At 43.7% G+C, this 24,158-nt stretch overlaps 1 protein-coding gene across 4 annotated transcripts in view; it reads right to left on the bottom strand.

Annotated features, from left to right (window-relative positions):
• Positions 1-24,158, bottom strand: part of LOC106565449 (arf-GAP with GTPase, ANK repeat and PH domain-containing protein 1) — a 75,149-nt gene that overhangs the window by 1,613 nt on the left and 49,378 nt on the right. For 2 of the 4 annotated variants that reach the window (XM_014132599.3, XM_014132597.3), the window contains exons 2-19: positions 18,273-18,331; positions 17,700-17,787; positions 17,307-17,392; positions 16,960-17,101; positions 16,238-16,372; positions 15,896-16,017; positions 15,502-15,666; positions 15,143-15,229; positions 14,836-14,940; positions 13,304-13,469; positions 12,851-12,970; positions 12,524-12,661; positions 12,041-12,100; positions 10,325-10,476; positions 8,038-8,128; positions 5,992-6,214; positions 5,336-5,687; positions 1-2,097 (exon numbers count right to left, since the gene is read on the bottom strand). The exon at positions 1-2,097 is cut by the window's left edge and continues 1,613 nt beyond it. In XM_014132599.3, coding sequence (XP_013988074.1) covers positions 1,867-2,097; positions 5,336-5,687; positions 5,992-6,214; positions 8,038-8,128; positions 10,325-10,476; positions 12,041-12,100; positions 12,524-12,661; positions 12,851-12,970; positions 13,304-13,469; positions 14,836-14,940; positions 15,143-15,229; positions 15,502-15,666; positions 15,896-16,017; positions 16,238-16,372; positions 16,960-17,101; positions 17,307-17,392; positions 17,700-17,787; positions 18,273-18,331 — 2,522 coding nt within the window. In that variant the 3' untranslated portion in view covers positions 1-1,866. The remainder of the gene's footprint in view (positions 2,098-5,335; positions 5,688-5,991; positions 6,215-8,037; positions 8,129-10,324; positions 10,477-12,040; positions 12,101-12,523; positions 12,662-12,850; positions 12,971-13,303; positions 13,470-14,835; positions 14,941-15,142; positions 15,230-15,501; positions 15,667-15,895; positions 16,018-16,237; positions 16,373-16,959; positions 17,102-17,306; positions 17,393-17,699; positions 17,788-18,272; positions 18,332-24,158) is intronic. The other 2 variants (XM_014132600.3, XM_014132598.3) reach the window with 1 other exon arrangement.

Genomic DNA, 24,158 nt, shown 5'->3' with positions numbered 1-24,158 from the left:
TAAAAAGGTCCAACCGAGCAGTGGTGAGGTGAGCCTGGAAGAGTATATATGATCAGCGCCATAGCGGGGACAAGGTACCCCACTGACTAGACCCGTCCCTCTCTTTCAAACATGCATGCACACACACACAGAGCCAAGTTAGAGGGAGTTCTGCCTCCTGGCTTTACTGTGGTTAGTGATGTGTGGGTTGACTCATAACCTGCAGTCCCTGCAGTTTAGGGCAATTAAATATTGCGTGGCTGAAGGTCGGGCAGGCGGGTTGAATAAACAATGCATAAAAAAAATCCATAAATATATAATTCTTGTGCAATTCATATCTATAGGCTACATTTAGTTTTTAGTTTTTTTTTAAATCTGGTGCTAGAGTGTAGCCTAAGTCTAAACTTTAGGGCCTAACTGTACACTCTCTGAATACACAGCAATCGTAAAAAGCTTTTGCGAACTTAAGCAGAAAAAGTTAACGTTGATCCACTGAGGCAAAAAGGACAATATTGGAGTTTAATTAAATAAGAGACGAGCTGCAAAATGGAGAGTTGAAAATAAATAGAAGGGCCAGAACAGTAGCCTGATGTTTGGGAAAGATTTGGTGAAGTGGTAAAAGAGGATGATAGCAGTGCCAACTATTATGTGTGATTGTGAGGTGCTATACAAATTTGACAGTCACAAGAGGAGGACTTCAAAATGGTACATCAAGGGAACTATAGGCTACTGTTCAGATGGGTTAAAGGCCCAGTACAGTCAAAAAACATGATTTGTGTTTTATATATATTTCCACACTGAAGTTGGAATAATACTGTACAATTTAGAAAATTATGATACTGCCCTTTTAGTGTAAGAGCTGTTTGAAAAGACAGCCTGAAGTTTCAGCCTGTTTTGGTGGGAGGGAGTTTTGGCCTTCCGTGGTGACATCATCATGTGGTAAATTAGTTAATAGACAAGAGTTCCAAACCTCTCTGCCAATAAGTGCACATTTTCTGTTTTCACCTCCCCACTCAAACCACTCCTAGACAGTCTTAGCTAAATTCTTCTTGAAAAATTGCTCTTTGCTAAGAAGTCAATTTTGTTTCTTTTTAACCATTTTAATTGAAAACAATAACACTAAAGTACTTAATTGTTATCCAGAAATGATTTGAAATACAGATACAAATGCTGCACTGGACCTTTAAATGGAATAGTATCCTGAAATATGCACACTGAATATAGGTCTATAACCGCCTAATATAATATTAACTTGTGAAATTATACACCAAATGTACATTTTGACTGGAGTGGAGAAATATTATTTATTTATTTCAGCATCTTGAGAGAATGAATGTGTGGTTAGGGACCGTCTGTAAACTTCCTATCTTTATCAGCATCAGAAAAGCTGATAGTAGCCTATTTCAACCACATAAAATATGCATCCAAGCCGAACTGAAATGTTATCAGAAACATGTTGGGTAGTTTTTACAGCTTTTAACATTTTATATATTTGCGGGTTAGGGTCAGGCCTCAGATTTTCACTTTATCACATATAGTTGGGCGGTGGCGGATGTTTTTTTTTAACAATTGCGGGCCGGTGTGGGTGAATAAACAGCTGACCCGTGCACCACTAAGGGTGGTGATGGTGTTGGCTGCTTGTTTATTCAGTCCTTCTGGTCTGGGACTACGTCCTGGTGTGACTTTATGGGTTCCTTTTAGAGGACACTGTGATGACACAGCCTTCCCCTTCAACTAGAGCTACCCTGGCATGCATATGGTCACAAACACACATGCACCACCCACACAACCTCTCTCTCACACACATACACATATTGCATGTACTCACCCTTTTACACGTACATACACACTTACACTTTCACACAGTGCGCTCTAACCCCTGTCACATTAAGACACTGCTCTTCTGGAGCTGCGGCTGAGGCTGGCAGCGCTGCTCTTGCGTGAAAGGCTGGGTGTCGTGGCGACTGAGAGGCTGGGCGTTGTGGCAACCGAGGGGGCCGGCTCGTTGGGGCAGCCGTACTGCAGGAGGATGTCGGCACACTCTTGACTTCCAGCGAAACGCGCCAACGTGAGTGCCGTCTGCCCCTGGGCGTCCCGACACCTCACATCACTGCCATACTGCAACCAGGGAGAGAAATGGAGAATGAGAGCGGGCAATAAGATTCAGCTGAAATTTGTAGTGGATAAAAAAAACATGTACAGTACATTCGGAAAGTATTTAGACCCCTTGACTTTTTCCACATTTTGTTACGTTACAGCCTTGTTCTAAAATTGATTTTTTTTAAATCCTCAATCTACACACAATACACCACAATGACAAAGCAAAAACAGGTTTTTATGTTTGCAAATATTTCTAAATATTTGGTATGACGCTACAAGCTAGGCACATCTGTATTTTGGGAGTTTCTCCCATTCTTCTCTGCAGATCCTCTCAAGCTCTGTCAGGTTGGATGGGGAGCGTCGCTGCACAGCTATTTTTCGGTCTCTCGAGATGTTCGATCAGGTTCCAGTCCGGGCTCTACCTAGGGCACTCAAGGACCCTTCTCCCCCAATTGCTCAGTTTGGCCGGGCAGCCAGCTCTAGGAAGAGTCTTGGCGGTTCCAAACTTTTTCCATTTAAGAATGATGGAGGCCACTGTGTTCTTGGGGACCTTCAATGCTGCAGACATTTTTTTGTACCCTTCCCAAGATCTGTGCCTCGACAATCCTGTCTCAGAGCTCTACAGACAATTCCTTCAAACTCAAGACTTGGTTTTTGCTCTGACATACACATGTCCAACCAATTCAATTTACCCTAGGTGGACTCCAGTCAAGTTGTAGAAACATCTCAAGGATGATCAATGGAAACCGGATGCACCTGAGCTCAATTCCAAGTCTCATAGCAAAGGGTCTGAATACTTATGTAAATAAGGTATTTCTGTTTGATTTTTAATACATTTACTAACATTTCTAACAACCTGTTTTTCCTTGTCATTACGGGGCAGTGTGTGTAGATTGTCATTACGGGGCAGTGTGTGTAGATTGATGATGTAGATTATTTTTAGAATAAGGCTGTAACGTAACAAAATGTGGAAAAGGGGAAGGGGTCTGAATATTTTACAAAAAATAGCTATACAGTGCATTCGGGAAGTGTCACACTACTACACCCAAGTCATAGACTGTTCTCTCTGCTACCGCACAGCAAGCGGTACTGATACACCAAGTCTGGAACCAACAGGACCTGGAACAGCTTATACCCCCAAGCAATAAGACTGCTAAGTACTGTAGTTAGTCCGGGTAGCTATTGGTTAATTATTTAACTAACTACATTGACCCTTTCTGCACCAACTCTTTTGACTCATTACATACACTGCTGTTACTGTTTATTATCTATCCTGTTGCCTAGTCACTTTATCCCTACCTTTATGTACATATCTACCTCAATTACCTCGTACCCCTGCATATCGACTCGGTACTGGTACCCCGTGTATATACAGTGCCTTGCGAAAGTATTCGGCCCCCTTGAACTTTGACCTTTTGCCACATTTCAGGCTTCAAACATAAAGATAGAAAACTGTAATTTTTTGTGAAGAATCCACAACAAGTGGGACACAATCATGAAGTGGAACGAAATTTATTGGATATTTCAAACTTTTTTAACAAATAAAAAACTGAAAAATTGGGCGTGCAAAATTATTCAGCCCCTTTACTTTCAGTGCAGCAAACTCTCTCCAGAAGTTCAGTGAGGATCTCTGAATGATCCAATGTTGACCTAAATGACTAATGATGATAAATAGAATCCACCTGTGTGTAATCAAGTCTCCGTATAAATGCACCTGCTCTGTGATAGTCTCAGAGGTCCGTTTAAAGCGCAGAGAGCATCATGAAGAACAAGGAACACACCAGGCAGGTCCGAGATACTGTTGTGGAGAAGTTTAAAGCCGGATTTGGATACAAAAAGATTTCCCAAGCTTTAAACATCCCAAGGAGCACTGTGCAAGCGATAATATTGAAATGGAAGGAGTATCAGACCACTGCAAATCTACGAAGACCCGGCCGTCCCTCTAAACTTTCAGCTCAGACAAGGAGAAGACTGATCAGAGATGCAGCCAAGAGGCCCATGATCACTCTGGATGAACTGCAGAGATCTACAGCTGAGGTGGGAGACTCTGTCCATAGGACAACAATCAGTCGTATACTGCACAAATCTGGCCTTTATGGAAGAGTGGCAAGAAGAAAGCCATTTCTTAAAGATATCCATAAAAAGTGTTGTTTAAAGTTTGCCACTAGCCACCTGGGAGACACATCAAACATGTGGAAGAAGGTGCTCTGGTCAGTTGAAACCAAAATTGAACTTTTTGGCAACAATGCAAAACGTTATGTTTGGCGTAAAAGCAACACAGCTCATCACCCTGAACACACCATCCCCACTGTCAAACATGGCGGTGGCAGCATCATGGTTTGGGCCTGCTTTTCTTCAGCAGGGGCAGGGAAGATGGTTAAAATTGATGGGAAGATGGATGGAGCCAAATACAGGACCATTCTGGAAGAAAACCTGATGGAGTCTGCAAAAGACCTGAGACTGGGACGGAGATTTGTCTTCCAACAAGACAATGATCCAAAACATAAAGCAAAATCTACAATGGAATGGTTCACAAATAAACATATCCAGGTGTTAGAATGGCCAAGTCAAAGTCCAGACCTGAATCCAATCGAGAATCTGTGGAAAAAACTGAAAACTGCTGTTCACAAACGCTCTCCATCCAACCTCACTGAGCTCGAGCTGTTTTGCAAGGAGGAATGGGCAAAAATGTCAGTCTCTCGATGTGCAAAACTGATAGAGACATACCCCAAGTGACTTACAGCTGTAATCGCAGCAAAAGGTGGCGCTACAAAGTATTAACTTAAGGGGGCTGAATAATTTTGCACGGCCAATTTTTCAGTTTTTTATTTGTTAAAAAAGTTTGAAATATCCAATAAATTTCGTTCCACTTCATAATTGTGTCCCACTTGTTGTTGATTCTTCACAACAAAATACAGTTTTATATCTTTATGTTTGAAGCCTGAAATGTGGCAAAAGGTCGAAAAGTTCAAGGGGGCCGAATACTTTCGCAAGGCACTGTAGCTAAGTTATCATTACTCATTGTGTAATTATCTTTCTATGATTTCTCTATTGTATTTCTTCATTATTTTACTCTGCTTTGTTGGGAAGGGCTTGAAAGCATTTCACTGTTAGTCTATATCTGTTATTTACAAAGCATGTGACATAACATTTCATTTGACATTTCTGCCATTCTTTGGCTGTAGTGTCATGAGTGGATGAATGACAAAAAATGGAAAAGAAGGATGAAGAGACTAAAGGAGGGACGTTCTCTCACCCAGACCAGCAACTGGGTCATGACCACGTCGGCGAGCTGGCAGGCGGCATGCAGCGCTGAGTGGGGCGGCAGGGGGGATCCCCCCATGGGAGAGCTGGGGAATGCAGCAGGGGGCTGAGGAGAGAGGGGACCCCCTGGGCGGAGTGGGGCGTTAATGTCGTCCTTGGTGCTGTGGGCCAGGAGGAGGAGCAGGCGGGGGAGGTCCCTCTCCATCACGGCCACCAGCAGACGGGCCGACAGCGTGTTGACTTCTGTTCCCTGGCTGGGGGACATGGAGGGGGAGGGCGGGACCAGCGGAGCCACAAACAGCCTCTGCTCATACTTGGCCCGGATCCACGATTCCCGCTCCTCTCTGGGACCAGTCAGACACAGTTACAGAGGCACACACACACAGTTACCAAGGGAACAGAGTGTGTGAACAGGCATGTGTATGTAGTCCGAATCTACACACACTACTAGTTCTACTTTCACATTTCTACGACTATTAGCTCTAACACTTCTATCAATGCAACTCTTCTACAATAACAATAACTAATACTACAACTGCAGTCCATCAAACTTGCCACTTATTCACACGTTAAGTGTCCCCTTCCCCTGTCCTATCCTCTGTTTCCCAGTGTCTATCCCATGTCCTCCAGTATCCCTAGTCCTCCTACCGGGTGGCATCGGGTGTGGGTTTCCGGCGGCCCAGTGTGCGTCCCTCCCAGATGCTGTTGGCCAGGTGGTTGCCAATGGCGCCCAGCACCAGGGTGAGTTCTCTGGGCAGGTCGTCCAGGTCCAGAGAGCGGACACGGGACAGATGGGTGCCCAGGTTCCTGTGGATCCCTGAACACTCAATGCAGATAAGAGCCCCCAGGTTCAGACTGGCCCATGTTGGGTCTGAGAGAGGGGAGACAGCAGGGTCTGGGATCACACTAAATAGTAGACTAAAACGTGTACAGTTTTAGTCCGGCCTGAAACTGCATGCATAGGATAAACAGAGATGGGACTAGATTACTGGTATTACAATGCATTTCTATTCTGGGTTGCAACTACATGAGTAGGATTTACACTGGAGAAAGAGTGGAAGGATATGGAGAACAGTGTTGGGGTCAATTTCAATTTTTGTCACCTCAAAAAGTGAACCAAACTCTATTTAAAATTTCCATTGTTCCATTGAAGAGAACTGGAATGAAATAACTGGAATTTAAATGGAATTGACCCCAACCATGATGGAGAAAGGTTCCACCCCCACTGAAAACCAAGCTCAATGAGATCACCCGGCTAGCACATTTGATTCTATGGAAGTTGTGGGAATGTATGTTTTTGGTTTCACATTGGTTGTGGGAACAAAGCCATTCGTTTCCTGACCAGTAAAACTGAAAGAATTTTAAACGTTCTGAGAACAGAAGTGAACATTTAGCCTTTTCTGGGAATAATTATTTTCAGGTTGCAGGGATGTTCTGAGAATGTTGAACTATAGTTCCTTAAGTTTTCCTGGGAGGTTTTATTAACACCCTGAGAACTGAAATTCTCGGTTATTCAGAGGTTTTTGAATAACTTCACTGAATTCAATAAGGCTTTTAATAACACTAATAGCTTATTTTGGGTTAACTTTTTGGAACTCCAAGTGTAGATAGGACACATGGAAATTAATTTCTTTAGGCATTAATAATGCAAACACATATTTTTTTTTTATTGTGACACGGCATAATCTTCTGTTCTCTATCCATGGAATTAGTCCACGTTTTGTTACGCATACAAAGCTGTTCATTTTAGTCTATTCAAACAGACCCCATTTAAAAAGAAACAAGCACTCATTAAGATCAAGTGTGGCCAATTAGTGGGTGCGGCGACCACACCTGAACACACTTAACAAGACTGAGGACAGAGTTTTGTTGATGTTAAGGATGGAATGTATACTTTTTTTAAATAGCATTCTTAGAACATTCTCTGAACGTTAGTAAAGTTTTCTTGTGGTTTTTATGGAAAGTTTTCTTAACATTCTCAGAACTGAATATATGTTTTTAAATCATATTCTTAGGTTGTCTGAACATTACAAAAGTTTGTTTTTTATGGTTAACGTTCTTGGAACAATTTGAGAACATGACTTTAAATAGAACCAAGAGAAAACCTGTAGGAAACGTTATGTTTAGTACTGAAATTCCCACAGAAGAACGTTGTTTCTAAACGTTCTTGGAACAATTTAAGAACATAACTTTAAATTGAACCATGAGGAAACCTGTAGGAAACATTATGCTTTAGCACTGAAATTCCCACAGAAGAACATTGCTTCTTAATATTCTCTGAACTATGAGAACATTCCCAATGTCAAACCAGTTGGAGAAAGTTCCTAGAACATTATCAAAATTAAATGTAACCATGTTTGAACTTTTAGGAATTCTGTTATATTAATGAAATACCAAGAAAATGATTTTGTCAAGTTTCTTAAATGTGCTGAGAATTTTCCAAAGCCAAGCAACTATCCTGCACCATTCCCAGAAAGTTGTGGGAAGATTGTATACAAAATAACCATTGGCCAACCACCCTCTCGTCAAGCTCTAAGAAACATATGGTCCTCAGAACATTATGCGCTAGCTGGACAGTAAGATGGATGAGAAAGCAGAAAAAGCAGTAGAGCACGAAAGGAAAGAGAAATTGAATAAACAGAAAGAGAGCCGCAAAGTGAGATACAACCAACAGTAATGAATGAGTTGACTAACTAGGTGCTTCACAGTCCACACAGAGGCTGTTGCCCTTGGCGTTACGGATAGCCTGCAGCGCCACAGCTTCACTCTGGCTGTTCTTACGAGCCTGTGGAACACACAAACACACAATTACTCTCTCCTTAGTAATAGCTGGTTTCCAAGACAAACACTCTGCCAGATGCAGATATTTTCTTGTAATACGTGTGTGGGTGTGAGTGCATGTGTATGTGCCTGTGTGTCTCTGTGTACGCGCGGACAACAACCATCCGAGCCACTGCCTGTTCACCCCGCTACCATCCAGAAGGCGAGGCCAGTACATGTGCATCAAAGCTGGGACCGAAAAACAGCTTCTATCTCAAGGCCATCAGACTGTTAAACAGCCATCACTAGCACAGAGAGGCTGCTGCCTACATAGACTTGAAATAATTTGCTACTTTAATAAGTGGATCACTAGTTACTTAATAATGCCACTTTAATAATGTTTACATATCTTGTATTACTCATCTCATATGTACAGTGGGGAGAACAAGTATTTGATACACTGATATACTTCAACTGTGAGAGACGGAATCTAAAACAAAAATCCAGAATATCACATTGTATGATTTTTAAGTAATTCATTTGCATTTTATTGCATGACATAAGTATTTGATACATCAGAAAAGCAGAACTTAATATTTGGTACAGAAACCTTTGTTTGCAATTACAGAGATCATACGTTTCCTGTAGTTCTTGACCAGGGTTGCACACACTGCAGTAGGGATTTTGGCCCACTCCTCCATACAGACCTTCTCCAGATCCTTCAGGTTTCGGGGCTGTCGCTGGCCAAGACGGACTTTCAGCTCCCTCCAAAGATGTTCTATTGGGTTCAGGTCTGGAGACTGGCTAGTCCAGGACCTTGAGATGCTTCTTACGGAGCCACTCCTTAGTTACCCTGGCTGTGTGTTTCGGGTCGTTGTCATGCTGGAAGACCCAGCCACGACCCATCTTCAATGCTCTTACTGAGGGAAGGAGGTTGTTGGCCAAGATCTCGCGATACATGGCCCCATCCATCCTCCCCTCAATACAGTGCAGTCGTCCTGTCCCCTTTGCAGAAAAGCATCCCCAAAGAATGATGTTTCCACCTCCATGCTTCACGGCTGGGATGGTGTTCTTGGGGTTGTACTCATCCTTCTTCTTCCTCCAAACACGGTGAGTGGAGTTTAGACCAAAAAGCTCTATTTTTGTCTCATCAGACCACATGACCTTCTCCCATTCCTCCTCTGGATCATCCAGATGGTCTTTGGCAAACTTCAGACGGGCCTGGACATGCGCTGGCTTGAGCAGGGGGACCTCGCGTCCGCTGCAGGATTTTAATCCATGACGGCGTAGTGTGTTACTAATGGTTTTCTTTGAGACTGTGGTCCCAGCTCACTGACCAGGTCCTGCCGTGTAGTTCTGTGCTGATCCCTCACCTTCCTCATGATCATTGATGCCCCATGAGGTGAGATCTTGCATGGAGCCCCAGACCGAGGGTGATTGACTGTCATCTTGAACTTCTTCCATTTTCTAATAATTGCGCCAACAGTTGTTGCCTTCTCACCAAGCGGCTTGCCTATTGTCCTGTAGCCCATCCCAGCCTTGTGCAGGTCTACAATTTTATCCCTGATGTCCTTACACAGCTCTCTGGTCTTGGCCATTGTGGAGAGGTTGGAGTCTGTTTGATTGAGTGTGTGGACAGGTGTCTTTTATACAGGTAACGAGTTCAAACAGGTGCAGTTAATACAGGTAATGAGTGGAGAACAGGAGGGCTTCTTAAAGAAAAACTAACAGGTCTGTGAGAGCAGGAATTCTTACTGGTTGGTAGGTGATGAAATACTTATGTCATGCAATAAAATGCACATTAATTACTTAAAAATCGGTGATTTTCTGGATTTTTGTTTTAGATTCCGTCTCTCACAGTTGAAGTGTACCTATGATAAAAATTACAGACCTCTACATGCTTTGTAAGTAGGAAAACCTGCAAAATCGGCAGTGTATCAAATACTTGTTCTCCCCACTGTATATACTGTTTTTTATACCATCTATTGCATCTTGCCTATGCCGCTCAGTCATTGCTCATCCATATATTTATATGTATATATTCTTATTCCATTCCTTTACTTAGATGTGTATTAGGTAGTTGTTGTGTAATTTTTCGATTACATGTTAGATATTGCTGCACTGTCGGAACTAGAAGCACAAGCATTTCGCTACACTTGCAATAACATCTGCTAACCATGTGTATGTGATTTGATTTGTGTATGTACGTCTGCATCCTTGCCTTGTTCTTGCTGCTCTCACACAGCTGCAGGCTGGCCAGGATCTGGCTCTCGATGGCCGTCACCCAGGCGTCCCTTTCATCCACACTCTGGGCCTCAAAGTGCCACGTCTGGCCCGTGCTTGACACGATAAGGAAGTCAAAGTTATCCTCGTCTGATAACAGAACACAGACAATATATAGGCTTGTATTAGAGACAGGCAAAACATGATAAATAGGGCGCTGAGTTGACTATATGACCTGGTCCAATTAGGCCTGAGGTCAGGTTAAACTCATGGCCCTAATGACAAATTACCATACAGTGGATTCAGAGGGTTTCTTCCTCCATCACAATGATGATTGGTGGTGGATCGCCAAACAGCACTTATCTGCTAAGTAGACATCGGCATGCATTATTGCATTGCTGTCATGGTGGACAAATGAAGATGCATAGAGTATATGGAGAGAAGACTATTACTGAATGGAGATAGGCGCTTTCTCTTAGAGAGACTCAAGAGCAGTGTTAATTTCGTCAACAATAACTATGATGAAAAATACTCATCAACAGCCTATTTTTCCTAACTAAACTATGACGATAACGAGATGAGATGCCCTGCGGGAAAAAAATACAACTATTACAAATTACTTTTCATTTTATTGACGAAAATGTGACAAGACGAGAATTCCACCTGAGACTAATGTACATTTCATTTGAAGCTCCTTTTCATCTGTTTTGTCCAATCATAAGCTTGCATGCAGAATATTTCATGCAATCCTCTCATTGTCAGAATTGTCATCTTTCAGTTGTGTGGTCTGATTGAGCTGATCTGTTCGGCACTCCCGCACTGATCCCAGGCGGTCCCTTCAATCACTCGTCAATCTTTTGAACTGATGCGAAGCCAGGACATTTGACTTGTAACTGACCTCAACTAGAAACAATGTTTACCCTCTCTCTTACATTCACGTAGGCTCTATTTTTCCATGTGCACTGTTATTCATTCCTCTGTGTTGCCGTTCCCGCACCGCGGTCCGCAAATACGAGTTGTGTTTGCTTGCTTTTTTCCTATGGGAAAAAAACGAATGCTATTTGTTGAATATTAGGAGTACAGTAATACTTCTGGCATTTTTGTAAAGCTCAAACTATTTGATTTTCAAGGAAACCACTGTATGGGGAGAAAATCAGAGCTGTAAATTGTTTAACCTGTAGCCAAGGCTGTATAGCCTATATGGTTAATTATGGCTGGCATTGGTTACAATCTGCCACAATATCAATGTTGCCAGCTAAGGTATACGAGGGCATAGTTGGACAAGGCTATCTTAATGTGCACATGATGAAAGTACAAGGTAGCCTGAATATTCATTATTTAATAGATACAAATACACTGACTTATATAACTAAAATGTATGTGACTAAAACTAGACTAAATTTGTCCAGAGTTTTAGTCGACTGATAATAACTAAAACTAACAATGAAATTACTCAAATGTGACTAAGACTAAAATCTATTTTAAGACTAAGACAAACTAAATCTAAAATAGCTGCCAAAATGAACACTGCTCAAAAGAGAACTCAATAAGGTGCTCTGCATCTTAAAAGCAGACACAGTGACAGAGAAATTGACAAACAGAAAAGCAGGCAGCAGGACAGACATACAAGACGGATGGACAGACGGAAGGACAGAGACATGCAGACAGGATGAAAAGCAGGGCTGACAGACAGACAGAAACACACCCTCATTACCTGTCTTGTTTATGTTTCTTAAGCTACCAAAGCTTTTTAGTTTCCACATTTTGCGCTTTGCTACAGGGTATGAGATTAGCAGATCAGACGTCCCAGGAAAGCAGAGGGGAGAGAGAGAGAATGAAGGACCACAGGAGAAAAGGAGGAGGAGAGAAAAGGGATAACGGCAGATATTTTGCAGAAAATAAGTAGACATTTTCAAGCAGGAGGGCAATAACAGATGAGAGCGATGTTTTTCTTTAGACATCTGTTCAGTATTGACCCATTCCTGATTCACTTTCAAATTTAGTTTCAAGTTTATCCACAAACAAAGTCTACACAAAGTCTAAAATTCCTCAACAAAGATTTGAACAGGAGGATGCAATGTTCAGATAGAAATGTAATGTGTAGAACAAATTCTATTGAATCTCATACAGTTCTATCTGCAATGTTCTGAATGTTTTACCTCACTAAACCCTGAATACACTACTGTTGGAAGCTTACCATCTGCTTGGCCAATTGCTGTGTCTCCTTTCAGGTTCATGCTCTTCTTCTTGCGATGCTTCTTCCTGTCAACCATCGGGGAGGCGGGGCCTGTGTCTTTAGAGGAGGAGGGGTTGGACACACCCTCGATGGCAGTGTCTGCCACAGACACACAAGCACAGGAAATAAGTTTGTGTCATATGGTATAACAGTACAAAAAAACTCACGGGGTACGTGAATCTAGTGGAGAATCATATTCACAATAACTCAAATAAGAGTACACTAGAGGAGCAAGCAAATTCAAAATAAATAAACAAAGTCCACAGAGGACGAGGGGGGTGTACGTACCCACACTTTGGGCCTTGTAGGAGACAGTAGAGGGACAGCGCTGCACCCCTCTGCACCCCTCTGACAACCCTCCTCCCGCCCCCTCCTCTACCGGCAGGAGGTTACTGCCACTACCAGGGACTATGGGGGAGAGAGAAATGCGTTTAAAAGAGATATTACATAAAGACACTCATGACAATTCAGAGATCAAAGCAAATAATGTAGATCACTCAAAAAGTTGTCAAGTACTTATTTCTGTTCTATTACATAAGTGCAATGTTTTTTTTACATCCCAAATCTGGTGAGAGATGGATGAAAGAAAATGTCTGAAGAAGAGTAAGTTACAGGGAGAATGATGGCAAAACAGTGAGACACCAAGATGGATAGAGAGAATATGCTCTAGATTAGATTCAGAGAGAAGGAGAATGAAAGGGGAGAGAGAGAGAGTGGCTGTCCTTTTGGGGCCCCTTTTACCTGCACTGGCCCCCTCAGGCCCCTGTACGTCTTTGACCAGGCCGTTGAGGCCGGGCGGAGGGCCACAGGAAGGGACGGCACCAGCGCGGGGCGGGCGTTTCCCTGGCACCTTCACAGTCACCCGCAGCATGTCCATTTCCTTCCCATGGGCATTCTGCATGTATTCCTGCCAGGTCAGGGGGAAAGGTCAACCATTACAGAAAATATATAGTGGTATTGTAGCATGGTCCAATCCGTTCTGGGATTCAATACAGTGTTCAGCAGGTTATACAAGGCTCGTTCCACAAATTGGCTGCCCTTTGAGCAGTGTAACTTGGTGGGGGGAAAAAACATTTTGTTTCACCTAGTTTTTACATTCTGTCATAAAGGGCACATGTTCAACTTAATAAAAATAAACACTAAGGAGGTTAAATAAATCAAAAATAAGTGCAAGTAAAGTAACAGGGTTGACCATAACACGGTTGACGATTTCATCTTAAATCAACCATGAATCCTTTTGTGACAAGCTTGTTGTGTGCAACAGGGAGGGGCAATTGAATGCAAGCTTCCCCAAAAAAATATATTGTTAAAACATTTCTAGCCTGTCTATCTATGGGTAACAGGGTTGATGTGTTACGCTCGACCCACTCAGTTATCCTCCACAAAACATCAGAAAATGGCCACAAATAGTAGAACCAGCTCACCTGCTTTTACACTAGGGTTTGACTAGAAGTTGTTCGATGTTTGTTTTGAAAAGAATTATGAAAAAGGAATAGTTTGACCATATTAAAACGAGAGTTTAGTTCACATAACAGGGTTGACCTTAAAATTAGGGAAATGTAGTTTTTTTTACCTTAAAATGAATAACTAAATCACATTAAATAAATAATAATCACCAGAAATTACTATGAAAGCAACATAACAACTAGGGTTTTACAATGATGGTGAGAACTTGGGGACATTTTGGGATTAAGTGGGTTAACATCTTCCTAGAAGTCAAAGAGGGTGCACAGAGGAACATGTCAAAATGTGGTCCCATGTGGCTCAGTTGGTAGAGCATGGTGTTTGCAACGCCAGGGTTGTGGGTTCGATTCCCACGGGGGACCAGTACGGGGAAAAAAAGGTATGAAATGAAATGTATGCATTCACTACTGTAAGTCGCTCTGGATAAGAGCGTCTGCTAAATGACTAAAATGTAAAATGCTGTCTTTATTCATATAAAAAATTAAAATGGCAAATCATTGAATATAAAAGGCTTTTAAAATGAAATATTTGTACTTATCAATGGCACACATTTCGTGGAACAAACCATACCTCTTTAGCCAACTCTGGGATTCATTATCCAACCATACTCAAAAGTCCCTGTCATAGAGCCCAGAGTTTTTCCTTTCAGGTCATGTGGTCAAAAAGACAAACTCCATTTCTCAATCTAAGGAAGCTCTATCATAAATGTGTGTCTCTAATCAGCTACAGTATATGTAAGGTTATTAGGGATGTGTCCATACAAACAGCTAGACTATAGTGTAGCACTGTGTGTCAGTGCGTTGACTCACATTGACGCTGGAGTGATAGGAGAGCATGCCGTTGTTGGACAGTGTGACATATTTCTTCTTCCATTCCTTGTTGAGGGAGTTGCCACTGCGCTTCAGCAGGATGCTCTGGTGGAGGAGAGGAGACAAGGATAACATTCTTTATCTGTTCTTTGTTATCGTTCGTCACCCTTATGCCAAAAGAGCCTAGAAATTCTCAAAGGTAAGTTGAATCCCTCTCGTAGCTCCATGACGTTAGTCTGTGGTGAGCTCCTAAAGACTGCTGTGAGTTCCCCTCTACACAGCTCCTACAGGATGTACTGTCACCCACCTGTTTAATGGGGATGGAGCGTCCAATGCCCAGGTCTCCTGTCTTACTGTCTGTACTCCTCCTCTCCGAGTCACTGCCCCTATGGCCCTGTAAACAGGGCACAGGACAAACAACAACAATTAACAGGAGAAAACAGAGTGAGAGAGATTGAGAGAAATATACAGACAGAGAGTGAAGAAAAAGGCTAAGGAGAAGGACTATAATCCATGAACAGAGCTAAGAAGAGTACATTTCAAAGAAAGCACAGGGTCCCTGAGAGGGTTATGGATTGGTCGATGAGGAAACTAAAGTCAGTAAATGTGAAAGTGTGTGTGTGTGGGGGGCGCCTGCGTGTGTATACACGTTGGTGGGTATGTTACCGTGAAGCGGGAGCCGGTGCGTCGCCGGGAGGCGCTGCGGACAGACCCTGGGGTGGCGCTGCCCAGCCTCTCCCCGCCTGCTGCCCCACCTATCTCTTTATGACTGATCACTGGGGTGGAGGGCAGAGAGGACGAGTAGTCACTACTCTGTCCACCATTACTGGCCTGAGAGAGACAGAAAGAGTGGCAGACAAATTTGAAGAGAGAGAGTGAGAGATTACAGAGAGCAAAAAATGATGTCTAAAGATCTGAAAAGAAATATGGAAACAAAATCTATATATCTGATTAGACACTGATCTGAACACTACCAGTCCAACATTATTAACATCCTATTGATTTGGGCCAGTGCCTCATCTCCAGTATGGAGGACTAGAGGCCAAAGTTGCTGCTGTACCTGCCCAGGAAAGACTCCTGACACTGGGGTAGAGCCTCCAGAGTGACTGGGAGAGTTGGGCAGGGATTTACAGGAGGCCACTAGAGCTGCCTGCTTCTTCACTGCCATGATCTTGTGGGCAGCTGTGGTAGACAGAGAGAGAGGACAAATACAAACACTACTCGTCAGACAGTCATCTTTCCAGATCCTCCTATACATGAATATGAAATTCATTTAATTGGTTGATTCAGTCAAATTCCAAGTTAAGCAGCAACATTGTACTGAAAGAACTGAAAAGGAGCAGTGTGTGTGTGTGTGTGTGTGTGTGTGTGTGTGTGTGTGTGCCCGTACGCATGTCCTCACCCTCGGTGAAGACGCGGTTGACGTTGAGGCCGTAGGTAGCGCAGGTCTCGTAGTAGGTACAGCGCCTGACGTCTGAACACAGCTGTCTGGCCCTGGCGTCCTCTATCACCCGAGGGTTGGTGCTGGTGATTTTATCTGGAGGAAGGAGGAACTACATCAACACTACATTCCAAGGGCCTTCCGAGTGGCGCAGTGGTCTAAGGCACTGCATCGCTGTGTCACTAGAGATCCTGGTTCGAGTCCAGGCTCTGTCGCTGCTGGCCGTGACTGGGAGACCCATGGGGCGGTGCACAATTGGCCCAGCGTCGCCCGGGTTAGGGGAGGGTTTGGCCGGCAGGGATGTTCTTGTCCCATCGTGCACTAGCGACTCCTGTGACGGGCCGGGCGCAGTGCACGCTGACCAGGTGTACGGTGTTTCCTCCGACACATTGGTGCGGCTGGCTTCCGGGTTAAGCGGGCAGTGCGGCTTGGCTGGGTTGTGTTTTGGAGGACGCACGCCTCTCCCGAGTCCATATGGGAGTTGCAGCGATGGGACAATTGGATACCAGAAAAAGGGGTAAAATTATTATTTTTTTAAACCCCACTACATTCCAAGTTACATCAACACAACACCCCATTGGGAAACTACATCAACACTACATCTCATTGGAAACCTTCATAAACCCATATAGACTCCACATGATGTTATCTTTAGAATAACATGGGTATGAGTGGGGTCTTACCTTGGGTGCCCACGACTATGAAGGGGATCTCAGCGATGTTGCGGTGAGAGCCCAGCTCGCTGTAGTTCCTGTACACTTCCTGGAAACTGGCCTCATTTTCCAGACTGAAGACCAGGATGACCCCGTCCACCCAGTTAGCCATCTGAAGGGGAGGGGGTGAGACGGCAGGGGAGGATAGGAGAGGGGAAAAGAGGAAGACAAATGGGGAGAGAAGGGGTGAAATAGAAAGAGTCCAAGGAGAACGTATAGGTTCATATCACTGTGTCAGAGTGAACACCTGTCAACTCCATGTGTTTTAAAGGAGACTCACTACTCATCAGTCTGTAGTCAGTAAAGCCTCCACCTACCTGTGCATCTGGGGGTCCTGTCTCCTCCCTGATCAGCAACATGTGACTGTTACCATCAACCAGCACCTCCTTCTTATACCTGCCCTCTGAGAGACAGAGAGAGCAAGAGAGAGACAGAGAGAGAGCGCGCAAGTGAGTCAGTGAGTGAGTGAGCGTGAGAGAGTGCGAGAGAGAGAGAGGCCAAGATCGTTACAAGAAGCCCTTTGTGTTAGTAGTATTGTCTATACAGGAATCCATAGATCTAAATATACATTTGAGATGGATACATTTTCCACACCCATCCCTCAGCTATTTGCCAAAACACTGGTGGGGTGTACGATTTGCTGTTGTTTGAACTGCCGATTGCCCCTTTAAGTACACAGTATGTCTGTGTGGAGATGATGTCAAACTCACCATCTGGGTTCTCCAGGGGGAGGTAGGTCCCGGTCATGTGTCTGTGGACCAAGGCTGACTTTCCACTGCGGAGACCTCCCAACACCCCCTGGACACACACACACACACACACACACACACGTTTACCCCACTCTTTCTATTAGAGTGACATGTTTGCCCTACTCTTCTACAACTACCACTATTTACATCATCATAGCATACTTAAGCAATAAGGCATGTGTGGGTGTGGTATATGGCCAATATACCACGGCTAAGGGCTGTTCTTACGCACGACGCAATGCAGACGGCCTGGGTACAGCCCTTAGCCATATACCACAAACCCCTGAGGTGCCTTATTGCTATTATAAAACTGGTTACTAACGTAATTAGAGCAGTAAAAATAAATGTTTTGTCATACCCGTGGTATACGGTCTGATATACCATGGCTGTCAGCCAACCAGCATTCAGGGCTCAAACCACTCAGTTTATAAAGTACATTATAATACACTGTTACTGTCTCTGTTGAAGCCAAGACTACACGTATTACCTATTCTACTGGAATGACTACAATAATGATAACAACACCACTCTCACCAGACGGAGCTCTTGGACGGTTCGACTGAAGGTCCATTCTTGACTGTTAGTGCACGCCGCTGTATACAGAAAAAGAGAGAGGAAGATATATATATATATATATATATATATATATATATATATATATATATATATATATATATATATATATATATATATATATATATAAACTCATCAAAAAAAGAAGCGTCCTCACACTGTCAACTGCGTTTATTTTCAGCAAACTTAACATGTGTAAATATTTGTATGAACATAAGATTCAACAACTGAGACATAAACTGAACAAGTTCCACAGACATGTGACTAACAGAAATGGAATAATGTGTCCCTGAACAAAGGGGGGGTGGGTCAAAATCAAAAGTAAAATTCAGTATCTGATGTGGCCACTAGCTGCATTACTGCAGTGCATCTCCTCCTCATGGACTGCACCAGATTTGCCAGTTCTTGCTGTGAGATGTTACCCCACCTCTTCCACTAAGGCACCTGCAAGATCCCGGACATTTCTGGGGGGAACGTCCCCAGCCCTCACCCTCCGATCCCAGATGTGCTCAATGGGATTGAGATCCGGGCCCTTCGCTGGCCATGGCAGAACACTGACATTCCTGTCTTGCAGGAAATCACGCACAGAACGAGCAGTATGGCTGGTGGCATTGTCATGCTGGAAGGTCATGTCAGGATGAGCCTGCAGGAAGGGTACCACATGAGGGAGGAGGATGTCTTCCCTGTAACACAGCGTTGAGATTGCCTGCAATGACAACAACCTCAGTCCGATGATGCTGTGACACACCGCCCCAGACCATGACGGACCCTCCACCTCCAAATCGATCCCGCTCCAGAGTACAGGCCTCGGTGTAACGCTCATTCCTTCGACGATAAACGCCAATCCGACCATTACCCCTGGTGAGACAAAACCGCGACTCGTCAGTGAAGAGCACTTTTTGCCAGTCCTGTCTGGTCCAACGACGGTGGGTTGCCAGTGATGTCTGGTGAGGACCTGCCTTACAACAGGCCTACAGGCCCTCAGTCCAGCCTCTCTCAGCTTATTGAGAACAGTCTGAGCACTGATAGAGAGAGGGATTGTGCGTTCCTGGTGTAACTCGGGCAGTTGTTGTTGCCATCCTGTACCTGTCCCGCAGGTGTGATGTTCGGATGTACCGAACCTGTCTCCCTGTAGCGCTGTCTTAGGCGTCTCACAGTACGGACATTGCAATTTATTGCCCTGGCCACATCTGCAGTCCTTATGCCTCCTTGCAGCATGTCTAAGGTACGTTCACACAGATGAGCAGGGACCCTGGGCATCTTTCTTTTGGTGTTTTTCAGATTCAGTAGAATGGCCTCTTTAGTGTCCTAAGTTTTCATAACTGTGACCTTATTTGCCTACCATCTGTTAGATGTTAGTGTCATAACGACCGTTCCACAGGTGCATGTTCATGAATTGTTTATGGTTCATTTAACAAGCATGGGAAACAGTATTTAAACCCTTTACAAGGAAGATCTGTGAAGTTATTTGGATTTCTACAAATTATCTTTGAAAGACAGGGTCCTGAAAAAGGGACGTTTCTTTTTTGCTGAGTTTATATAGAGAAAGAGAGAGAAAGAAAGCGAGACTGTCTGCCTCCTGCCTAAAGCCTGCTTAGAGGAGGGGAGACTTTCAAAGTCACCGGCCGTCGCGCATCACAGCACTCTGAAGCTGTGAAGTGTGCCGCGCCGTTCCGAGTGGCCAATGCCGCCACTGCAGTGTGTGTGCCCCCATACGTGCCCTGTCGCAGGTCCAGATGGCACAAAATATAGAGTTAGGAGAGGAAGGGAAGGAGAGAGGGAGTGAGAGAATGAGGTAGAGCTGCAAAGGAGGAGTGCAAATTAATTGCACAGGCTCAGTGGGGCTGCAGTGGTGAGGCTCAAGTTCATTAGCAGCTCTGTGGATGGAACCCAGAGCTAGCGTGGCAGTTTATGTGTGTGTGTGTGTGTGTGTGTGTGTGTGTGTGTGTGTGTGTGTGTGTGTGTGTGTGTGTGTGATGAGCGTGTATGTGAGATGATTAACAAACAACCTCGTATTTTATTCATCCAAAATTCCAATACAAGCCTCAGTTTTCACCTTATTTTTGAAAGCCAAAAAAAAGGGGGTGTACTGTAGAGAGAGAGAGAGAGAGAGAGAGATCATTTCTGTGTTCACAGCGGAATGAAAACAAGGATATCCCCCAAGCATCCTGATTCCTAGGTAACTGTTTCACTGCATTTCCCAGAGGTGTCCAATAATATATGAGAAGCACAGAAAGGGGTCTTCCCAACAGGTGACTGCCAATGAGTAGTCATCTGTTGCTTTGTAGACTTTTCTCAAAGTCACATAATCTTCTATTTGTACACTACTGCAAAAGCCCTCACACAGAAAAGAGCGAGATGGAGAGCCATGGTGGACACCCTTTGTTACCAAAGGGTCCAAGAGGATTAAGTCAAGTCACACTACTGCATAGCAGAGAGGAAGAGGACTAGTAGATACTGTCACATCCTTAAAGTAGCTGCCAATGCCATTCCTCATAGTGACATAGCCAATCAATAAGAGTGCATTTGTTCAGATGTGGACCTGAAGACTAATGGCCATGCAGTATGCAGTAGAGCAGACATGTAGAATGAATGTGACAATCCTTAACATGGATTTGTGTCAATCTCAAATGGCACCCCTATTCCCTATGTAGTGCACACATTTTAAAACAGGACCCATAGGGTATAGGGAGCCAGTTGGGAGGCAGACAAGGTTTTGAGATGGGTTGAGGGTCGGACATGTACCAGTGTGCACTCCAGGACGAGTCCAGCTACCTTTGTGCACTAGACACCCCAAGGCCAGACTGTCTGTACCAGAGACCCAGGCTGCCTCCCAAATGGCACCCTGTTCAAAAGTAGTGCAGGGAATAGGGTGCCATTTGGAACATAGCCCCACACAACACAGGCACTTAAACACATGTCAAAATACTAAAGAAGACTGGAGCGATGGATGGGAAATAAAAACATTAACAAGCAGATTCTGCAATGCACACACGCATACACCGTGTATAACAGTCCCTCTATCCAGAGAACCGATTCCTGATTTGGGCAACAGGCAGCATCATACACACACGGCCACACAAACGATGACACCGACTCAATCAAAAGGGTCTTTGGAGGTCTGAGTAAAGCAGTGTTGAAGTCAAATCCAGTCAGACAGTGTGATCCCTCATACACTGAATCCTTTCTCTCTGGACACACACCACCATTGAGGGAGTCTCCACAGGCACACATTATATAGTGCCTGTCCTTTGCTGTGTGCACCGGTCACACCTGGTAACACAGCCACCACCACTTCCTTCCACTCTCGCTCTCAGGGGAGATGAAAATCCCTTACCCCCTTTCTTTCAGTCTGCGTATCAGTTTCTCCCCCCCCCCCTCCCCTTAATTCCCTCTCTAACCCTCCCTTCTCTCTCCAGCGTCACCGACCAAATAGCGTCTTGGCGCTTGCTGTTGCCATGGCAACCCATCTTTCATAAATTGCCTGGGTCTTCGCACAACAAACGCTACCATACATACAGCGGTGTGAACACATTCATACAATTGTAACTGAGACACATTCAAACATAGGCTACACATACTAGAGCCCACATAAAACACTGAAAATGCTGAAAAATAAATGATTGACACTAACCAGGTTTCCATCCAACCTTTTTATGTGAGTAAAGTACATGTTGGATACAAAATGTCATAACAAGCCTGATGGATATATAAAGGTGAAGCATCCGCTTGGCGTTTTCACTCACTACCAAATATGGTAGTGAGAGGAAGCCCATGGCGGGCAGTGGGACAAGATGGAACCAGATTAATTTTAGCCGACATTCTGCAAATTTTCTAATCATTAAAACATTTGCTCTCAATACAGTTTTCTGTTACCACAACTGGAATCTGCTATGAACAGAGTGAACTAAGTTTTGTAGACTTTATTGCACACGCGCACTTCAGAGTAGGCGTTCCCTAACGAAAATATGCAGATAGATGCTAGAACTCGCCAATAGGATCTTGCTAGTGTGTGCTTGGCTCTGAACACGTCCTTGCTTGTTCTGCCCGCTATGACTAATTTGTTCAAATTGGAAACGACATCTTTGTAATCGTTTTGTTTCGTTAAAATGAATTATGTGAGAAATGTTGGTGGAAACGCTTTTATGCGCAAATATTGATTTACTAACCATCATATCGAAGTAGACTTGGAGTCACGCGATGACATGTTGTGTGGTCCTCCCAATACGACTAGTCGTGAAAGAATGCAGTTTATTAGACTACAGATGAAGTAAATTATGATGAACTTTACAGGGTGGTGAAAGTGCAGTGATGAGCTTGATGCTCCTATTCTGGTGACATGATCATCGCTGCTTGGCTACCCCTTGACAAATGCAAATTATATCGCTTTTTTGTCCATAATAATCTCATAATGTTGGCTAGAGCTGTTGGCTAGAGCGCACGTGGCACACTCGCTATTAAACGCAACATTGTTTTGTTGAGAAAAAACATCAGTACAGTTGAAAATGCGATGGAAACCAATCTCACTTCTCATCTCCCTCAGCCTTTTATCTGCAACAATTGAATATGATGGAAACACATATCTTCTGGGAAAATGCACATATTGTTTTTATTGCAGATTTTAGAATATTCGCATGAAAATCTGTCGCCAATTGGATGGAAACCTAGCTAATGTTGAGGGCTGAAATGCTTCAATGTCAACAACATTTTTGTATCGATGATATGGATATTATTATTTACTGAGTTAACAAAATATAATTCCAAAATTGAACATAGCCCAAAATTTAAAAAATGCATTTTCATGAATGGAATTAATTTAAAGGGAAAGGGGGATACCTAGTCAGTTGTACAACTGAATACCTTCAACTGAATCAGAGAGGTCCATGTCTTCAGTGCCCGGGGAACAGTGGATTATCTGCCTTGTTCAGGGGCTGAACGACAGATTTTACATTGTCAGCTCAAGGATTCAATCCAGCAACCTTTCAGTTACTGGCCCAACGCTCAAACCACTAGGCTACCTTTACAGTGGCTTGCGAAAGTATTCACCCCCTTGGCATTTTTATTATTTTGTTACAACCTGGAATTAAAATTGATTTTTGGGGGGGTTATATCATTTGATTTACACAACACTTTGAAGATGCAAAATATTTTCTCTTGTGAAACAAACAAGAAATAAGACAAAAAAACTGAAAACTTGAGCGTGCATAACTATTCACCCCCCAAAGTCAATACTTTGTTGAGCCACCTTTTGCAGCAATTATAGCTGCAAGTCTCTTGGGGTATGTCTCTATAAACTTGGCACATCTAGCCACTGGGATTTTATGCCCATTCTTCAAGGCAAAACTGCTCCAGCTCCTTCAAATTGAATGGGTTCTGCTGGTGTACAGCAATCTTTAAGTCATACCACAGATTCTCAATTGGATTGAGGTCTGGGCTTTGACTCTGCCATTCCAAGACATTTAAATGTTTCCCCTTAAACCACTCGAGTGTTGCTTTAGCAGTATGTATAGGCTCATTGTCCTGCTGGAAGGTGAACCGCCATCCCAGTCTCAAATCTCTGGAAGACTGAAACAGGGTTCCCTCAAGAATTTCCTTGTATTTAGCGCCATCCATCATTCCCTCAATTCTGACCAGTTTCCCAGTCCCTGCCGATGAAAAACATCCCCACAGCTTGATGCTGCCACCACCATGCTTCACTGTGTGGATGGTGTTCTCGCGTGATGAGAGGTGTTGGGTTTGCGCCAGACATAGCGTTTTCATTGATGGCTAAAAAGCTAAATTTTAGTCTCATCTGACCAGAGTACCTTCTTCCATATGTTTGGGGAGTCTCCCACATGCCTTTTGGCA

Source organism: Salmo salar, chromosome 12 (genome assembly GCF_965601325.2).
Source record: "Salmo salar chromosome 12, fSalSal1, whole genome shotgun sequence".
NCBI classification, from domain to species: domain Eukaryota; kingdom Metazoa; phylum Chordata; class Actinopteri; order Salmoniformes; family Salmonidae; genus Salmo; species Salmo salar.
The sequence above is the reverse complement of the archived record's forward strand: the minus strand, read 5'-3'. Positions and strand labels throughout refer to the sequence as shown.